Source organism: Mustelus asterias, chromosome 3, assembly GCF_964213995.1.
Source record: "Mustelus asterias chromosome 3, sMusAst1.hap1.1, whole genome shotgun sequence".
Lineage (NCBI taxonomy): Eukaryota > Metazoa > Chordata > Chondrichthyes > Carcharhiniformes > Triakidae > Mustelus > Mustelus asterias.
This window is the reverse complement of record NC_135803.1, coordinates 137,456,968-137,474,703: the sequence shown is the minus strand read 5'-3', so window position 1 is coordinate 137,474,703 and position 17,736 is coordinate 137,456,968. Positions and strand designations below refer to the sequence as shown.

Genomic DNA, 17,736 nt, shown 5'->3' with positions numbered 1-17,736 from the left:
ATTGTAAAGGTGCCTGTGGGCATGAACCTTTATGCTTTGGACTCCACCCACATTGGAGCCAGAAAGATTTGCAACGTCTCACATCCGCTGTTGGATAAGGGAGGTCACTGTTGTTCTCTATTCAAGAAGAGTTGATGACCTTACAATTTTTCTTGCCAGGCAGATTGAGCAGGCTTTACAATGAGTGCAGGCCTCTTCAAGCTGCAGGGTGTCATTGACTGCACGCAAGTCAATCTGCAGGCATCTGATGGGAACTCTGGGATAGACCACATCCAAAATGGATCCCACTGTCTCAATGTCCAGCTGGTCTGCTACCATAGGCAACAAATCCAACATGCTGGCAGCAGTCATGATGCCGTTATACTGCGGCAGTCTGCTGCTCCACCTGCATTGAGTTACCTTGACAAACCAAAGGGTGACTCTTGGATGTTAAATGCTGACCATATGGTTGATGACTCTGGTCCACACACACGTAAAATGTGACAGAGCAGAACATTGATGTTTTGAAGCAATGCTTCCACTGCCTGAACCACTCTGGAGGAGCCCTACAGTTCTCAACAGAGCAGGTGTCAAGCTTCGTAGTGGTCTGCTGTATGCTTTACAACCTCACCATTATGAGGACATAGCCCTTTCCACCAGATTTATGTTGAACAGCTGAAGAGGAGGAAGAGAAAAGGAGGGGGTAACCTAGCCCCTTTCAGGCTCGCTGTCTGTGAACAAATTATCCAATCGCGATACCAATAAATGCAAGTCCATTTCCCCATTTACCATCAGTCCCACTTGTTACCTCCCCTCTGCTACCAACCATCAGAGTGTCCACTTGGCCACAATGTAAAATTAAAAGCCAGCACAAAATAATCATTCCAAACCAAATATATGAATCAAATCAGGCCATATTCCATATGAAAGCCAACTAATTGCTCTTGTGCATTCCCTTACTGTCTATCACCCCTATGTCTTTGGGTGTCGTACTACTCTTGCACAGTGTTATCCCAGTGCTACAACATGGCTGGTGGGATCGCTGCTAACTTTCAATGCAGGAGATTGCAGTGACATTGGAGGATAGTCTTCAGCAGCCCTGTTTCTAGAAGGCCTGTCTTTTTCTTGCCTGCACAATTCTGGCATGGGTCGCAGCAGTCTGGGTAGGCTGGCTGACAAGCATTATCAAGGACATTGGCAAAGTCACGCTGGCGGGAAGACAAATGGTGCCTTCCTGAAAGAGGACAACAGGTCGGTGCTCTACAGCACTACCTCAGCAATCCTAGTTATCTATTGGAAGATAGATTGCTAGGTTGCTGTGAGATCCTGCAAATCTCTTTGAACATTGGTATTTGGAGCCATGATAGCAACAGTCTGAGCTGGCATGACTTCAGCTGGAGCTTCCCCTGTAGCACCCTGACATCGCCTGGTTTCTGCTTGTGGTGCTTTGGCTGCTGAAACATTGACCGTCAGATGCTGCATCATGATTGGGTCATGTAGAGTTGGTCACCACTTGCACGCTGGAGTGGATGGGCTCTGACCTCTACATAAAGCCCTGTTGAGAATTGATGCCAGATTCCTGTCTGCATTTGAGTATTGCACGCAAGCTACAGTGGTGGCAATGGTGGTGTAGTGAGAACGTCACTGGATTTGTAATTCAGATAATCCAGGCTAATGCGCTGGGGACACAGGTTCAAATCCCACCATGGCAGCTGGTGGAATTTAAATTCAATTCATAAAATTGGGAATTAAATGCTTGTCACAGGAAGGATTTGATTTATTATTGTCACATGTATTAGTATACAGTGAAAAGTATTGTTTCTTGGGCGCGATGCAGACAGAGTGTACCATTCATACAGAAGGAAACGAGAGAGTGCAGAATGTAGTGTTACAGTCATAGCTAGGTTGTAGAGAAAGATCAACTTAATGCAAGGTAGGTCCATTCAAAAGTCTGGTGGCAGCAGGGAAGAAGCTGTTCTTGAGTCGGTTGGTACATGACCATGAAACTAAATTCTTTGTTCTTTCGGACTGAGTTGGGGTGGAAGGTTTTTTTTAGTTTAGGGTATCATGATCGGCACGGGCTTGGAGGGCCAAAGGGCCTGTTCCTGTGTTGTACTTTGTTCTTTGTACCAGCCAAGGCAGTGCACCAAGCATTTCAATGTGTATGCTATCAGCCTTCTCCCTCTAACCTGTCCCATTGAAGTACTCATTGAGTCCTTTCTTGCAGAGTTCATGCGCGACTTCACCCTCCTGGGAGTTGACACACATGCTACCCTTGTCCCTGTCTTGGCTGTAGGAAATTTATGTACTGTATCTCATTGATGCGGTTCTGGTGGGTGCGTGTGAGGTTGAGTGATGGTGTTTCTTCTTCACTGTCTTCATGCTCTTCTACTTATTCTTCCTACACCACTGCCTGTCCAGATTTGTCATTCTTGGTTATCTTGAAAGCCAAAGTTCCAAGTGTAGAGTAGTGGTGAGGTGGGGTGAGAGGAATCAGGAGTGATTGTGGAATGAAATGGAATTTGGATATGAGAAAGAGGGTGAGATATCATAATACTGCCATCTTCTATTGGCTCAGCCGAACCGCTGGCCAGGTTCTCAGCAATGGCAAGCTCATTGATAGTGAGCATGCTCCCTCTTTGGGATTTGTGTCTATTCCCTGCTGGTTAGCCTCCAGTAATGAGCCACTTTTTCCTGTGAGAGAGAGGGAAGTGCATAAGGAGCTTGGTGCTATCTCTTTGGATGATGCAGCTGTTGGGCAGTACAGTGGCACAGTGGTTCGCACTGCTGCCCCACAGTGCCAAGGACCCGGGTTCAATTCCCAGCTTGGGTCACTGTCTGTGTGGAGTCTGCACGATCTCCCCGTATCTGCGTGGGTTTCCTGCTGGTGCTCCGGTTTCCTCCCACAGTCCGAAAGACATGCTGGTTAGGTGCATTGGCCATGCTAAATTCTCCCTCAGTGTACCCGAACGTGCGGCGACTAGGGGATTTTCACAGTAACTTCATTGCAGTGTGAATGTAAACCTATTTGTGACTAATAAATAAACTTTAACTTTAATGATTGAATAGCTGACAGTGGGCGCAGGCTGTGAGGTGTGAGTGTGAAGCTAGCAGTTAATAATAATAATCCGATCCTGGAGATTGCTACCCTGCGCTGTGCGATACTTGTGTCTTTCCCAGGAGAGAATCTGTTCTGAACTAACTTCCAGCAACTGCTCCAGCCACAATTCAACTCTTTGAAGGGTTGGATTTATGTAGTGCAGGCTAACTTTAACTGATGTTAGCCCACTTTATTTTGTTTTACTGCTGAGACATCCAGTTACTCAGCAACATGGTTAGCACTGGCTGCATGCTGCAATCCTGTAAGTGGGCACTGAAATCAACCAGGACAGGTTAATCTCACATTTTGATCCCTGTGCCCATTTCTGTGGTCCTATTGAATTTAGCCTCCCTCCCCAATCAAATCGTTCTTTAGTGTCTATTTTGTGGAAAGCTTTTAAGGTAGTTGTTATTCCTACCATGGTTTTATTCCACCAAATGGTGCTCATGAGAGTTAAGCGACACTCTATAAGAGTGAAGAATAAGAATGGAGTGAACCACATTTCCAATGAAAAGTTCTCTTTTGTAGGTGAGCGGCATGGTGGCACAGTGGTTAGCACTGTTGCCCCACAGCGCCAGCAGGGACCTGGGTTCAATTCCAGCCTCGAGTGCCTGTCTGTATGGAGGTTTGCACATTCTCCCCGTGTCTGTGTGGGTTTCCTCAGGGCGCTCCGGCTTCCTCCCTCACTCCAAAAGTGTGCAGGTTAGGTGGATTTACCATGCTAAGTTGCCCCTTTATGTCCAAAGATGTGTAGGTTGGGGGGATCAGCCATGGTAAATGAGCGGGATAGATTGGTGGGGGGTGGGCCTGACTGAGATGCTCCTTCGAAGGGTCGGGGAAGACTCAATGCGCTGAATGGCCTCCTTCTGCAATGTAGGGATTCTATCAATAAGAGGATTATATAGTGTGCTATCTTAGAACCGTACTTTCAAAATAAACATTGCTCCTCCTCTTTCAACAGAACACCAGTACAGATCTTATAACACGACTGCCGAACCTAGTTAGTGGGTGTGCCGCTGATATTTTTATCAGTTGCTGCACACTATTTCCTGCTGCAGATCTTTTCTACTATGGCAGTTAATAATCAAACATAATGACCTCTCCACATTCATCTTTACATTGCACTATCCACCTTTATTCTTCTCATCTCTAACCATGTGAATTTCCCAACGCCTAGCCCACACACCTTGTATGGATGGATACATAGATGGGTGGCACAGTGTCCCAGTGGTTCGCACTGCTGCTTCACAGTGCCAGGGACCCAGAATCGATTCCCACTTTGGGTCACAGTCTGTACAGAGTCTCCCCGTGTCTATTTGGGTTTCCTCCGGGTGCTCCAGTTTCCTCTCACAGTCCGAAAGACGTGTTGGTTGGATGCATTGGCCACGTTAAATTCTCCCTCAGTGTGCCCAAACAGGCGCCGGAGTGTGGCGACTAGGGGATTTTCACAGTAACTTCATTGCAGTGTTAATATAAGCCTACTTGTGACACTAATAAATAAACTTAAAACTTATACAATTAATTGAAGTAAGTAAAGAAATGGCCATCCCTAATACAATGTAAATTTTCATTAACAGTCTAAAATCCAAAATGTTTACCTTACAAAAGCTGTATTGCATAGTGAAGATTTTAGATTTGGAACAAGCTAATTAATTGGCAATATACTAGAATTCCAGAAAGACAGTTTATGTTGTATGACTTATGGTGACTTCATCAAAATATGAAATGCAATTTTAAATGTATCTATTCATTTGGTACACTTGTTTCTACATTGTCCCGACTATGTTTCCTGCATTACAACTGTAACTATACTTCAGAAGTATTTCATTGTCTGTAAAACACTTTACAGATGTACAGTGGTCATAGAAAGCACTATATGGATGCAAGACTTTCTTTTCATATTTATTTTCAACTACTTAAAAAGTTTTGCCAAAAGAATGGAAATCTAGTAAAACATGTCCTATTTACCTGATGCATATTTTGTACCATGTTGTAAAAAAGGTTTGTTTCAAAGGGTTTTTAATACAACATTTTCATGATTCTCAGACGGAGAGTGCTTGGATTATCAAGTGGGATTGACCACATTGGAAGTATACGATGGGAACTGGCTCTATGTCTTCTTGCCGCTTGGATTATCTGTTATTTCTGCATTTGGAAAGGACCAAAGTCCACTGGAAAGGTGAGTTTATAGTTACCTACTTTGTATAATTAACACTTGGAGCTATAGAAATATAGGCAACATCTGAGCACTTTTTATATATGCTGAATGGAAGAATCCAATTTCCTCAATATATGCTACCTTCTAAGCATTTAACAGTCACTTTGTGGCACAAAACCTGAAAATTGGAAAAAAAAGAGACATATTACTAATCAATCCATTATGCGCAAATAAAATGGTTTTATAAAAGTGCCGATTAGCTCTTGACATCGCATATAAAGTAATTCTGACGGGCATAGGAATAACTTAGCATTGGCTTTATGTTTAGGACTCTTCCGTCATTTACAATGCTGCATCGCTGTTACTTTTAGATCTGCAAAAAGCCAATCTGTGCTGCATAATGAACTTGGGCACAGATTTCTCCTGGATAGCCTCTTCCTCATACTTAGATGTTGCCACTGTATTTGATAAATCACTCACTCTTATATCACACTGCCATGCCCAATTTGTTCTTCCTTACTTCTCCACAGTGCCACATTTACTTTGCTGCTTACATTGTTGACTATTTCTAGGGAAGGTGATGGCCTAGTGGTATTATCATTAAACTACTAATCCAGAAACTCAGCTAATGTTCTGGGGACCCGGATTTGAATCCTGCCACGGCAGCTGACTGAGCAAGTCACTCAGTTCAAGGGAAACTAGGGATGGGTAATGAAATGCCCATGCCTCACAAATGAATAAAAAAGAAAATTCTTTACCATGTCCTTGTTTTTCCCCCAGAGTTGGTGAGGGCATTATACCCCTGAATCCCCAAGTACTTCCAATTACTAAGGATCACCTCCGAGTGCAGAAGATCATTTCCACAACCTTGACTAGCCTTAAGACCATACAATATAGGAACAAAATTAGGCTATTCGGCCCATTGAGTCTGCTCCGCCATTCAATCATGGCTGATATGATTCTCATCCCCATTCTCCTGCCTTCTCCCCGTAAACCTTGATCCCCTTATTGATCAAGAACCTATCAATCTCTGTCTTAAGGATACTCAATGACCTGGCCTCCAAAACCCTCTGTGGCAATGAGTTCCACAGATTTACCATCCTCTGGCTGAAGAAATTCCTCTTCATCTCAATTTGAAAGGAGCAGCCCTTCACTCTGAGCCTGTACCCTCGAGTCCTAGTCTCTCCCACTAGTGGAAACATCCTCTCCACGTCCATTTTATCTAGGCCTCTCAGTATTCTGTAAGTTTCAATTAGATCCCCGCTCATCCTTCTAAACTACATTGAGTATAGACCCAGACTCCTCAACTGCTCCTCATATGATAAACCCTTCACTCCTGGGATCATTCTTGTGAACCTCCTCTGGACCCTCTCCAAGCACATCCCTCCTTAGGTATGGGGCCCATTACTGCTCACAATATTCCAAATGGGGTCTGACCAGAGCCTTATACAGCCTCAGAAGTACATCCCTGTTCTTGTATTCTAGCCCTCTAGAAATGAATGCTAACATTGAATTTGCCTTCCTAACTGCCAACTGAACCTGCATGTTAACCTTAAGCCACGGTGGCTCTCAAGCGTTTTTGAGTGCCCCTATAGGGCAGGATCATGTGATTCTAGTGCTTAAGATCTCCGATCTATATTCATTAATGGGGAACCTTTTTCTCTAGTACATCATTGATCATTCCAAATTAAGCTATTTGAAGTCAGATCAGCAGTGATCGGTTATGAAACTTCATAAATGCTGAATTGATGTCAGATCTTTCTGATAGGGCAATCTTGTGCAAAGGATGCATTGTCAGAAATATGCATTTGTCCACTTCTCCTCTTGCTCCAAAAAGGAGCGTTCCATTGCCGCAAGCGGCTCCCTCTAGTGGCCCAGCCAACGACAGGGAAACCTTGCGCACTGACAGCAGGCCCTTGAAAATACAAGGCAAAGTTGAAATGTTGGCCAGGATTCTCCAGCTGGTCATGCTGGCGAGATCTTCCGCACCCCCGCCGTGGATTTCCCGGCAGCGTGGGGTGCAGTCAATGGGACATCCCATTGATGGCGGTGGTCGGCCACTGCCGGTGGACAGTGCAGCACCTTCCACCGTGGGAAACACGCTGAGGGAGGCCAGAGAATCCCACAAGTTATCTCCTCTCTGTGGCATCTCTGCCTTTTAACTTCCAAATTTAAACTGGAAAACAGGCTTACCCGTTTGTCTAGAAACCTTGCCATGATGTATATATCATAAAAAGTAAAAGTAACAAATGACAGTGACATTAAGATGAATTTGCAGCCAATAATTTAACTGATACAGAAAGATGGACCAGTGTTGTGATAAGGATCTTTTACAATACTAGTGGTGAATTAAACAGTGAACTATAATGATGCAATTTATAATAATAAAAGTTTATAACTATTCTTTTCCTATTTAGTTGAAATATTTTCAACTGAGTAGGCACAGTGGTTAGCACTGCTGCTTCACAGTGCCAGCGACCCGGGTTCAATTCCAGCCTTGGTCACTGTGTGGGGTTTACACGTTCGCCCCGTGAGTTTCCTCCAGGTGCTCCGGTTTCTTCCCACAGGCCAAAGATGTGTAGGTTAGGTGGATTGGCCATGCTAAATTGCCCCTTGGTGTCCCAAGTTGTGTAGGTAAGGTGGAATAGATATTATGGAGATCGGATGGGTACGGGTGGGGGTGGGGGGGCTGGGCTGTGTAAGATGCTGAGTCATAGAATCCTTACAGGAGGCCATTCAGCCCATCAAGCCTATACCAACAGCAATCCCACCCAGGCCCTATCCCCGTAACCCCAAATATTTATCCTGCTAATCCCCTGACACTAGGGTCAATTTAGCATGGCCAATCAACCTAACTTGCACATCTTTGGATTGTGGGAGGAAACCAAAGCACTCGGAGGAAACCCACGCAGACACAGGGAGAATGTGCAAACTCCACACAGTCAGCCAAGGCTGGAATTGAACCCGGGTCCCTGGCGCTGTGAGACAGCAGTACTAACCACTGTGCTGCCCGAGTACAGACTCGAGGGACTGAATGGCCCCTTCTGCTCTGTAGTGGTTCTATGATTTTTAACTTGATGGCAGTACAAATGCAACTAGTCATACCTGTATGGAGGAGAGCAGAATTCCTGATTTATCCCCAGTCTTCTTAGTGTTTGCAACCATAACTTTGTACGTGGTTCATGTCTGTACCACAGCAGTTTGTTTAGTTACAGTAAAGAGAGCAGATTGACCTGTCTGAGTTTCCACAATAGGCTTGAGTGAATTCTGTAACAGGATCAACGTCGAACTGATATTTGTGGTTAAATTGTGACAGAACTGATTTGTAGGCTGATGTTGCCTTTGCTAACACGAAGCAGCCGTACCAGAGATCAGAAACTGACACAGCGCTGTGTGTGCCATCATTTGCCGTGTTACCTGCAATTCAAGAAATTACAAATATCCCAATTTCAAATATTTCAGTCGATTCCTTCCTTCCTTATGCTAGATAAGGTTTGGCCGTGGTTTGTACTATGTATTCGAATTGGCTGGACTTTTCATTTATGGTATTGCATAACCTTTATTTAAGAAAGCAAAAGAAAATTGCCTGTAATGTAGATGTATAATGGTTCGGAACACTGTTTTAGTGAACATTCAAAACTGTTAAAAACGTATTAGTTATACCTATCACTGCCCCAAATACGACTGGGCCACAATCCTGGAAACGTTACTTAGAAATGTTTAATGGACCACTGTTAAAAATAAAAATAAGCTATTGTGAGCCAGGCTGAAAAATAAACCCAAGCCGCGGACTCCTTCTACCTTTGCACTTTGCCCAGTTTCCCTCACATCAGAAGAAGCCTTGCTTACCCCGATGCCAGCAGCTTAGATTCTGTCATTGGCTGCGCTCAGAAGGGTTTTGAAAAGCACACTATAACGAGCCTAATGGATTCATTGAGGCATAAAGGAACACTGAAGAAAGGAAAAGAGATGTGTGAAAAAAATGAGCTACATTGTGATGACCTAGGAAAAGGAGCTAGGCAGCAATGATTGTATCTCCTGAAGTATCTTTTGTTTCAGACTGCAGTAATAGCAAAGAATGGCCCTTCAGGGAGAGGCATTAATAGTAGGGCAAAGATTGATCTCTGTATTCACAGGGGGGGAAGAAGAATGTTCATGAGATGCATGCAGAGTTTCTGCTCTCCAACCTCCCCTGTGTGAGGAATTAAAACAGCTAATGAAAGATTTTTTTTTCTCTCTGTTGCAATCTAAGCATTCATGTTGGTCTCTAGGCTATTTGTTGCACGCCTTTGTATTTGCAGTTGGAAGGTTTTTTTCACATATTCCGCAGCTCAGGAGTAACAGTAAACCGGTAATCTGTGTCGAAAGGTTCAGCCCGTTAATGCAATCTCAATAACCTTGTACTATACAAATTGATCTAAGATGGAATAATCTGGCAAAACAATCACATGGGCAGGCTCATAAAAACGACTCCTCAAACTAATTATGTACTAACTTGCAGAAATGAAGTTGTAGGAGCCAAAACAAGGCGAAGATCGAGTGTCAGATCAAGTGTAAGATGGGGTGCAATGCCTCGTCTTGTCAGCTTGGACCTTGTTTGTCTCTCTAGAGGGGACCTTGAGTTGGATTCGAGGGGACCTTGAGTTGGATTCAATTGGAATTTGAATTTGGTTTTTGGAGCAAGCAAGGAATGGATTTGGGTTTACCCGATCCATTCTGAGCATCGCTTTTGTAACTTTAAGGATGGAGTAAACAAAACAAATATATACTTGGAGGGCTATGGGGAAAGAGTAGGGGCATGGGACTAATTATATGCAGTAAGAAGTTTAACAACACCAGGTTAAAGTCCAACAGGTTTATTTGGTAGCAAAAGCCACACAAGCTTTCGAGGCTCTAAGCCCCTTCTTCAGGTGAGTGGGAATTCTGTTCACAAACAGAACTTATAAAGACACAGACTCAATTTACATGAATAATGGTTGGAATGCGAATACTTACAACTAATCCAGTCTTTAAGAAACAAAACAATGGTTGTTTTAGTTGTAAGTATTCGCATTCCAACCATTATTCATGTAAATTGAGTCTGTGTCTTTATAAGTTCTGTTTGTGAACAGAATTCCCACTCACCTGAAGAAGGGGCTTCGAGCCTCGAAAGCTTGTGTGGCTTTTGCTACCAAATAAACCTGTTGGACTTTAACCTGGTGTTGTTAAACTTCTTACTGTGTTTACCCCAGTCCAACGCCGGCATCTCCACATCATGACTAATTATATGACCAGTACAGGTAAGGTGGCTGAATGGCCTCCTTCTGAACAATATAATTCCATGTTGTTTCTATCAAATATGGAGATATTTTTTTTTCATTTTTTGTTACTGTATTAAAGTTAAAATTAAGTTCATTTATTAGTGTCACCAGTAGGCTTACATTAACACTGCAATGAAGTTATTGTGAAAATCCCCGAGTCACCTCACTCCAGCGCCTGTTCAGGTACACTGAGGGAGAATTTAGCATGGCCAATGTACCTAACCAACACATCATTCAGACTTTGGGAGGAAACCGGAGCACCCGGAAGAAACCCACGCAACGCGGGGAGAATGTGCAGACTCTGCACAGACAGTGACCCAAGGCCAGAATCGAACCGCGGTCCATTGGCGTGGTGAGGCAGCAGTGCTAACCACTGTGCCACCCATGAGGATTAAACTGTGCAGTTACGACAGCAAAGAAGGAGTGAGTCAGGCATCAAAGCACAGCTAATGTTACACCACACCAGATAATGACATTATACTGACACAAACATTCATCCCAAGGGGACGCTCGGAAACAAACTCAAACTACATATACTGCACAGTATCCAGATTGATGGAATATTGACATTTTAGCGTAGGTCAGAGAAGGTGTTATATTATGTTGTCACATTACTCCATTTAGTACAATAATGAACTAAAACACATTTCTTCCTAAATCCCATAAACATGTACGAAAATGATAAAGCTACCTGATTGATATAATTGAACACTTATCATGCAGAGAAAGTAATTAACGAGTAACATTTTCTGAAGAAAGCATCAGTGGCTTTTTACATTAATTAAGGAAGATGCAAGAGTAGAAAATTGAGGAAACGTTTTATTATGCCAAGCTTTTGAAGATTGAATATTTTAGGCATTGTAATCTTTGAAAATGTCAGAGTTTTTTTTGCTGGTGAAAATATCTGGTTGCGATTGATTAGAATGATTCGATATTTTAGTGCTGTAAGAAGCAGTTTATAACAAAGAAAAGCAGGGCACGTCAGGGAGCACATTAAATCTTGTTCGTGGGGGTTTAGCGTAAAATCTTCATTCACCAAACCCCATCAAGTATATAGCCATGAAGCTTAGCAGGAAACTAGCCACCACCATTCATAGAGTCATAGAGGTTTACAGCATGGAAACAGGCCCTTCGGCCCAACTTGTTCATGCCGCCCTTTTTTTTAAAACCCTGAAGCTAATCCCAATTGCCCGCATTTGGCCCATCCATATCCCTCTATACCCATGTAACTATCTAAATGCTTTTTAAAAGACAAAATTGTACCCGCCTCTACTACTACCTCTGGCAGCTTGTTCCAGGCACTCGCCACCCTCTGTGTGAAGAAATTGCCCCTCTGGACACTTTTGTATTTCTCCCCTCTCACCTTAAACCTATGCCCTCTAGTTTTAGACTCCCCTACCTTTAGGAAAAGATATTGACTATCTAGCTGATCTGTGCCCCTCATTATTTTATAGACCTCTATAAGATCACCTCTCAGCCTCCTACACTCCAGAGAAAAAAGTCCCCAGTCTATCCAGCCTCTCCTTACAACTCAAACCATCAAGTCCCGGGAGCATCCTAGTAAATCTTTTCTGCACTCTTTCTAGTTTAATAATATCCTTTCAATAATAGGGTGACCAGAACTGCACACAGTATTCCAAGTGTGGCCTTACCAATGTCTTGTACAACTTCAACAAGATGTTCCAACTCCTGTATTCAATGTTCTGACCGATGAAATCAAGCACGGAATGCCTTCTTCACCACTCTGTCCACCTGTGACTCCACTTTCAAGGAACTATGAACCTGTACTCCTAGATCTCTTTGTTCTGTAACTCCCTCCAATGCCCTACCATTAACTGAGTAAGTCCTACCCTGGTTCAATCTACCAAAATGCATCACCTCGCATTTGTCTAAATTAAACTCCATCTGCCATTCATCAGCCCACTGGCCCAATTGATCAAGATACCATTGCAATTGGAGATAACTTTCTTCACTGTCCACTATGCCACCAATCTTGGTGTCATCTGCAAAATTACTAACCATGCCTCTTATATTCTCATCCAAATCATTAATATAAATGACAAATAACAGTGGACCCAGCACTGATCCCTGAGGCACACCGCTGGTCACAGGCCTCCAGTTTGAAAAACAATTTTCTACAACCACCCTCTGGCTTCTGTCAAGAAGCCAATTTTGTGTCCATTTAGATACCTCACCCTGGATCCCGTGAGATTTAACCTTATGCAACAACCTACCATGCAGACCCTTGTCAAAGGCCTTGCTAAAGTCCATGTAGACAACATCAACTGCACTGCCCTCATCTACCTTCTTGGTTACTCCTTCAAAAAGCTCAATCAAATTTGTGAGATATGATTTTCCACTCACAAAGCCATGTTGACTGTCCCTAATCAGTCCTTGCGTCTCTAAATGCCTTAGATCCTGTCTCTCAAAATACCTTCCAACTGGCTAATGTACAGTTTTGATACATTGTCTGAACACAAAGTTGATATGCAGTTCCATTCTTTAGGACTGAAAGCTATTTGTGTTAGATGATTGTGAGGTTGGACAGGCTGCATTGAGTGCTTTTACTGTTAAGATCAATGCATCATTTCCTATTTCTGAGTCTTTGGTATAGCCATCAGTCTCCTGCTTTAAATAAAGCTTTGCTGAAACTAGTGTTCACTCATTTAATTAAAGGTCAAGCACAATTTGTCAATAGTGTGTCCTCTTCTAAACCAAAGATTATACATAAACCACAGTTAAAAGGTAGTATTTTTGATTGATATTAAACCTAGGGGCAGGATTTTCCACATAGTGCGGTGGTTGAAGTGGCCTGCTATTGACTGCTGTGGGATCTTCCGGTCCCACCGTGTCAATGGCTTTTTCCATTGCTCGCACCTCTGCAACCAGGGAACCCTCGCCATCGGCGGGACCGGAAGATCCTGCCGGCAGGAAGGGCTGGAAAATTTCAGCCAATGTTTGGAATAGTTGCGCATCAAAATGTGACTATCATTGAAGAAAAGCGGGAGACATGAGGGAGAATTAAGTATAGAATCCCTACAGTGCAGAAGGAGGTCATTCGGCCCATCGAGCCTGCCGCCAGAACAATCGCATCCAGGCCGTATCCCCGTAGCCCCACATATTTACCCTGTTAGTCCCCCTGACACTAAGGGGCAATGTAGCATGGCCAATCAACCCAACTCGCACAACTTTAGAGTGTGGGAGGAAATCGGAGTACCCGGAGGAAACCCACACAGACATGGGGAGAACATGCAAACTCCACTCAGACCCAAGGCCAGAATTTAACCCTGGAGCTGTGGGGCAGTGGTGCTAACCACTGTGCCACCGTGCCACCCACTTGTAGCATGAAATATTATCGTGATCACATTATCGTATTTCTAGGCTGCAAATGATGGCTGAGATACAAATACTGCACAGTGCAAGTCATTGAATTTTGAAGTTTGCATTTAATGAATGTTACATTGTCCTACACAGTTGCTATATGTAGTGAAATCCAAATTCAAAATCACTAGATGTTGCAGTGATTCCTCCCGTGTATTTGTGGAGCACGAATGTTAACGGACCTCGTAATCATTTGTATTAATTGTTGCCTGTTTAATCGAAGCATTGTCCTCACTCTATATACAGCAAGGACGACTTCCTGTTATTTGCAGAAAGTGTTAATTTCTGCTGCATTTTGTTTCCTGAAACTGCCTTCGGATTTATGCCACAATGAGTTATTGGGATAGGCCAATCAACAGTCTAAAGCTTGTTCAGCATTTAGATAAGTGCCACACTCTTATATTATATAAGCCTCAATAGGATGATTAGGAATACAATGCCATTAGACAGCTCAGCAAACCACCGGCATGTATCATCCATTTCAATCCATATTAAAAATATTTAAAGCAGCATCCCAAACCCTTGAAAAGCTGGAAATCTGAAATGAAAGCAGGGAAGTTGGAAATACTCAGCAGGTCTGACGCCATTTGTGGAGAAACAGATTTAACACCATTTCAGATCATCGGCCATGCCCCAGAACTTGGAAGGCACGGTGGCACAATGGTTAGCCCTGCTGCCTCACAGCGCCATGGATCCGGGTTCAATTCCCGGCTTGGGTGACGTTGCGGAGTCTTCATGTTCTCCCCATGTCTGCGTGGGTTTCCTCTGGGTGCTCTGGTTTCCTCCCACAGTCTGAAAAACGTGCTGATTCGGAGCATTGGCCATGCCAAATTCTCCCTCAGTGTACCTGAACAAGTGCCGGAGTGTGGCGACTAGGGGATTTTCACAGTAACTTCATTGCAGTATTAATGTAAGCCTACTTGTGACACTGATAAATAAACTTAGAATTTTTGGTAAGATGTTTCAAGCAAGTGCAGGGACAGGGGAAGGTGCGGGAGGGGAGGAAAGAAAAAAAGGGAAGGTCCATTCATAGGAAGGAAGGCAGAAGAGGGGAAATAACGAAAGGGTGGTCGCTGCAAAATGAGAGGCAAAATCGATAAGATCGTCAGAAACAGTGCATGCCCAAGATCATGGGATATTGGAACATGTCCCAGAGAGAAGTTGTCTTATGTGTGGAAGAGCAGTCTGTATCTTAATTGGTGTTGCATATGACTTGTTAACCCTACACCTGCCTTGCTGCCATGCCACATTCCATCCTCCGTAAGCTTCAGGTCATCCAACATTCAACTGTCCCCATCCTGTCTTGTACCAAGTCCGGTTCACCGATCACCCCTGTGCTTTCTAACCAACATTGGCTCCCAGTTCAGCAATGCCTCACATTTAAAATTCTCCTCCTCACTTTCAAATCCCTCCGTGGTCTCAGCCCTCCCTACCTCTGTCATCTTCTCCAGCCCCACAACCCTCTAAGATATCTGCATTCCTCAAATTTGGGTCTCTCAAGCAGCCTCCGTTGTAATTGTTTCATCGTTGGTGACCATGCCCACAGCAGCCAAGTTCCTAAGCTCTGGCATTTCCTCTCTAAACCTACCTGCCTCTTCATTTACCCTTTCTCCTTTCAAACCCTCCTATAAATCTGCTTCCTTGACCAACATTTGGCCATCCTAACCTAATGTCTCCTTACCGGTCAGATTTTGCTTTATAACTCTGCTCTGATGTGCCTGAGGACATTTTCTTATGTTAAAGGGGCTATGTGCATTCAGGTTGTTGTTTCTGCAGTTACGTGGACAGAATGGTCACAGGTTGTGGTCGGTGCAGAATCGATGGGCCGAATGGTCTCCTTCTACACTGTAAGGATTCTATGATTCTAAGTAGAATATGTGGCATGGTGGCACAGTGGTTAGCTCTGCTGCCTCACATCCCCAGGGACCTGGGTTCGATTCCCGGCTTGGATCATTGCCTGCACGGAGTCTGCACGTTCTCCCCGTGTCTGCGTGCGTTTCCACTGGGTGCTCCGGTTTCCTCCCACAGTCTGAAAGATGTGCTGGTTAGGTGCATTGTCCACGCTAAATTCTCCCTCAGTGTACCCAAACGGGCGCCGGAGTGTGGCGACTAGGGGATTTTCAAGTTAAAAAGGGAATGCGTTTCAGACAATACCAGCAGCCAAGCAGTTAAAGGCGCCGGAGAGTCAAAGAGAAGCGATTTTAATTCAAAGTACTTGCTCATTTTATATTGAGAAAAACATGTGCTCATAAAATATTTGTTGACCTTTCACTAAATGTTTACCTCCAAGGAGCAGGTTGGTGGAATTTGCATTTCTTCCCAGCTTTTGTTGGTGCAGGCAGAGATTAATACAAGAAAACCATTTCCCCAGTCAGCTTAGTGGGTGTTCTTAAGCAATGTGTTTCTCTAATTGAATAGTTTATGATTTGTTTTCCTGTTTTCTTTGGTTAAGCTCCTTACTCACAAGCTTGGACGGTGGCCAGAGCTGGCCCATAGAGCAGAGCTTTCATCCTCCTTCACTTGCTTCGTCAATAGGAGAGCTTTACTCCTTTTTATGGGGTGTCTCTCTTTTTCGCCCACTTGCGATTTACCTTCAGATTAGCATCGCTCGCTAAGGTAGGGCTCGGAAAGAAAGACTTCCCCTCAGATATTAGCTAAATCAGGAGGGTAGATTTATTCCCTTGGAACGGCGCAGTTTCTCATCGTGACAGCCGAAGACAGGAAGTCCATTCTGCTCTCTTCAACCTCTGTTTTTTTGACAGCGTATTCAATTGAATACCGATCCATTCAATCAATCAGGGGACTTTTCTCTTTATAGCAGCGCCTTTCTCATGGGGACTCAGCAGGCAGTTTCAGCGGCACTGCCATCTACCTGGCACATGGTGTAGTTTGCACTAGCCAGAGCAACCTGTCAGAATAAACCGATCCACTGACCGCACGGATGTGTCACCTGGGCCAGAAATAGAGCCACAACTAACGATACAAATAGGCCTAGAATCCCCGTTCAAGCAGTTAATGGAGATTGAGTTACATCAATGGAATATTTTTTTGTGCTGGAAACCTCCTGCGAAGTGTTTTTTAATACATGAGTAAGTACGGGGTCCAGCTATGCCGCCGACTTGACAGGCCATTCAAAAATGCTGTCCAGTGCCAAAGTGAAGTTGATCTCCCATTCGTAGAGTGGAAAATTAGGACGTGGATTTTTTTTCCCCGCCCTGAGCCGTTTAGTTAGTGTACGCAGCATTGGCTGTAAGCAATTGTCACCACTCAGGTAGCAAGTGCACTTTTAGTTATATCAGCATCAGGGAAAAATAAACCATAAATCATGTGATACACTTAAATATCATAAGGAACAGGCGTGAGGGGCCGAATGGTTCACCCGTGCACCTATTTCTTATGTTTCATCTAACAGATATCTAGACCAATCTGCTCAGCTAAAGCTGTTTCATTTCTTTGAAGTTTGTTTATTAGTGTCACAAGTAGGCTTAAATTAACACTGCGATGAAATTACTGTGAAAATCCCCATTTCGTGAAAATATTGGATCGTTTCAGCTAAAACAAAACTTATGAAGAGATGCCTCTTGCTATTCTCTTGAGCTGCTGATTTTACAGTTCTGATCTCTTTGGCAAAACTGAACGGAGAAGGTTTTTCTTTTCAAGACAGGATGAGTTACCCGATTCAATCATCATCTAAGGAAAGATGTACTGGCAGCTTATCTGAGGAAAGATAGCCTGACATTGGAGGCAGTCCAGAGAAGGTTGATCCGGGGTATGGAGGGATTTTCTTATGAGGAGAGGTTGAGGAGGTTGAGCCTGTA

The 17,736-nt window shown here is 43.8% G+C and overlaps 1 protein-coding gene across 1 annotated transcript in view; it reads left to right on the top strand.

Moving 5' to 3' along the window:
* slc6a11b (solute carrier family 6 member 11b) overlaps positions 1-17,736 on the top strand; it is a 187,170-nt gene that overhangs the window by 11,959 nt on the left and 157,475 nt on the right. The window contains exon 6 of the mRNA XM_078209736.1: positions 5,126-5,258. Coding sequence (XP_078065862.1) covers positions 5,126-5,258 — 133 coding nt within the window. The remainder of the gene's footprint in view (positions 1-5,125; positions 5,259-17,736) is intronic.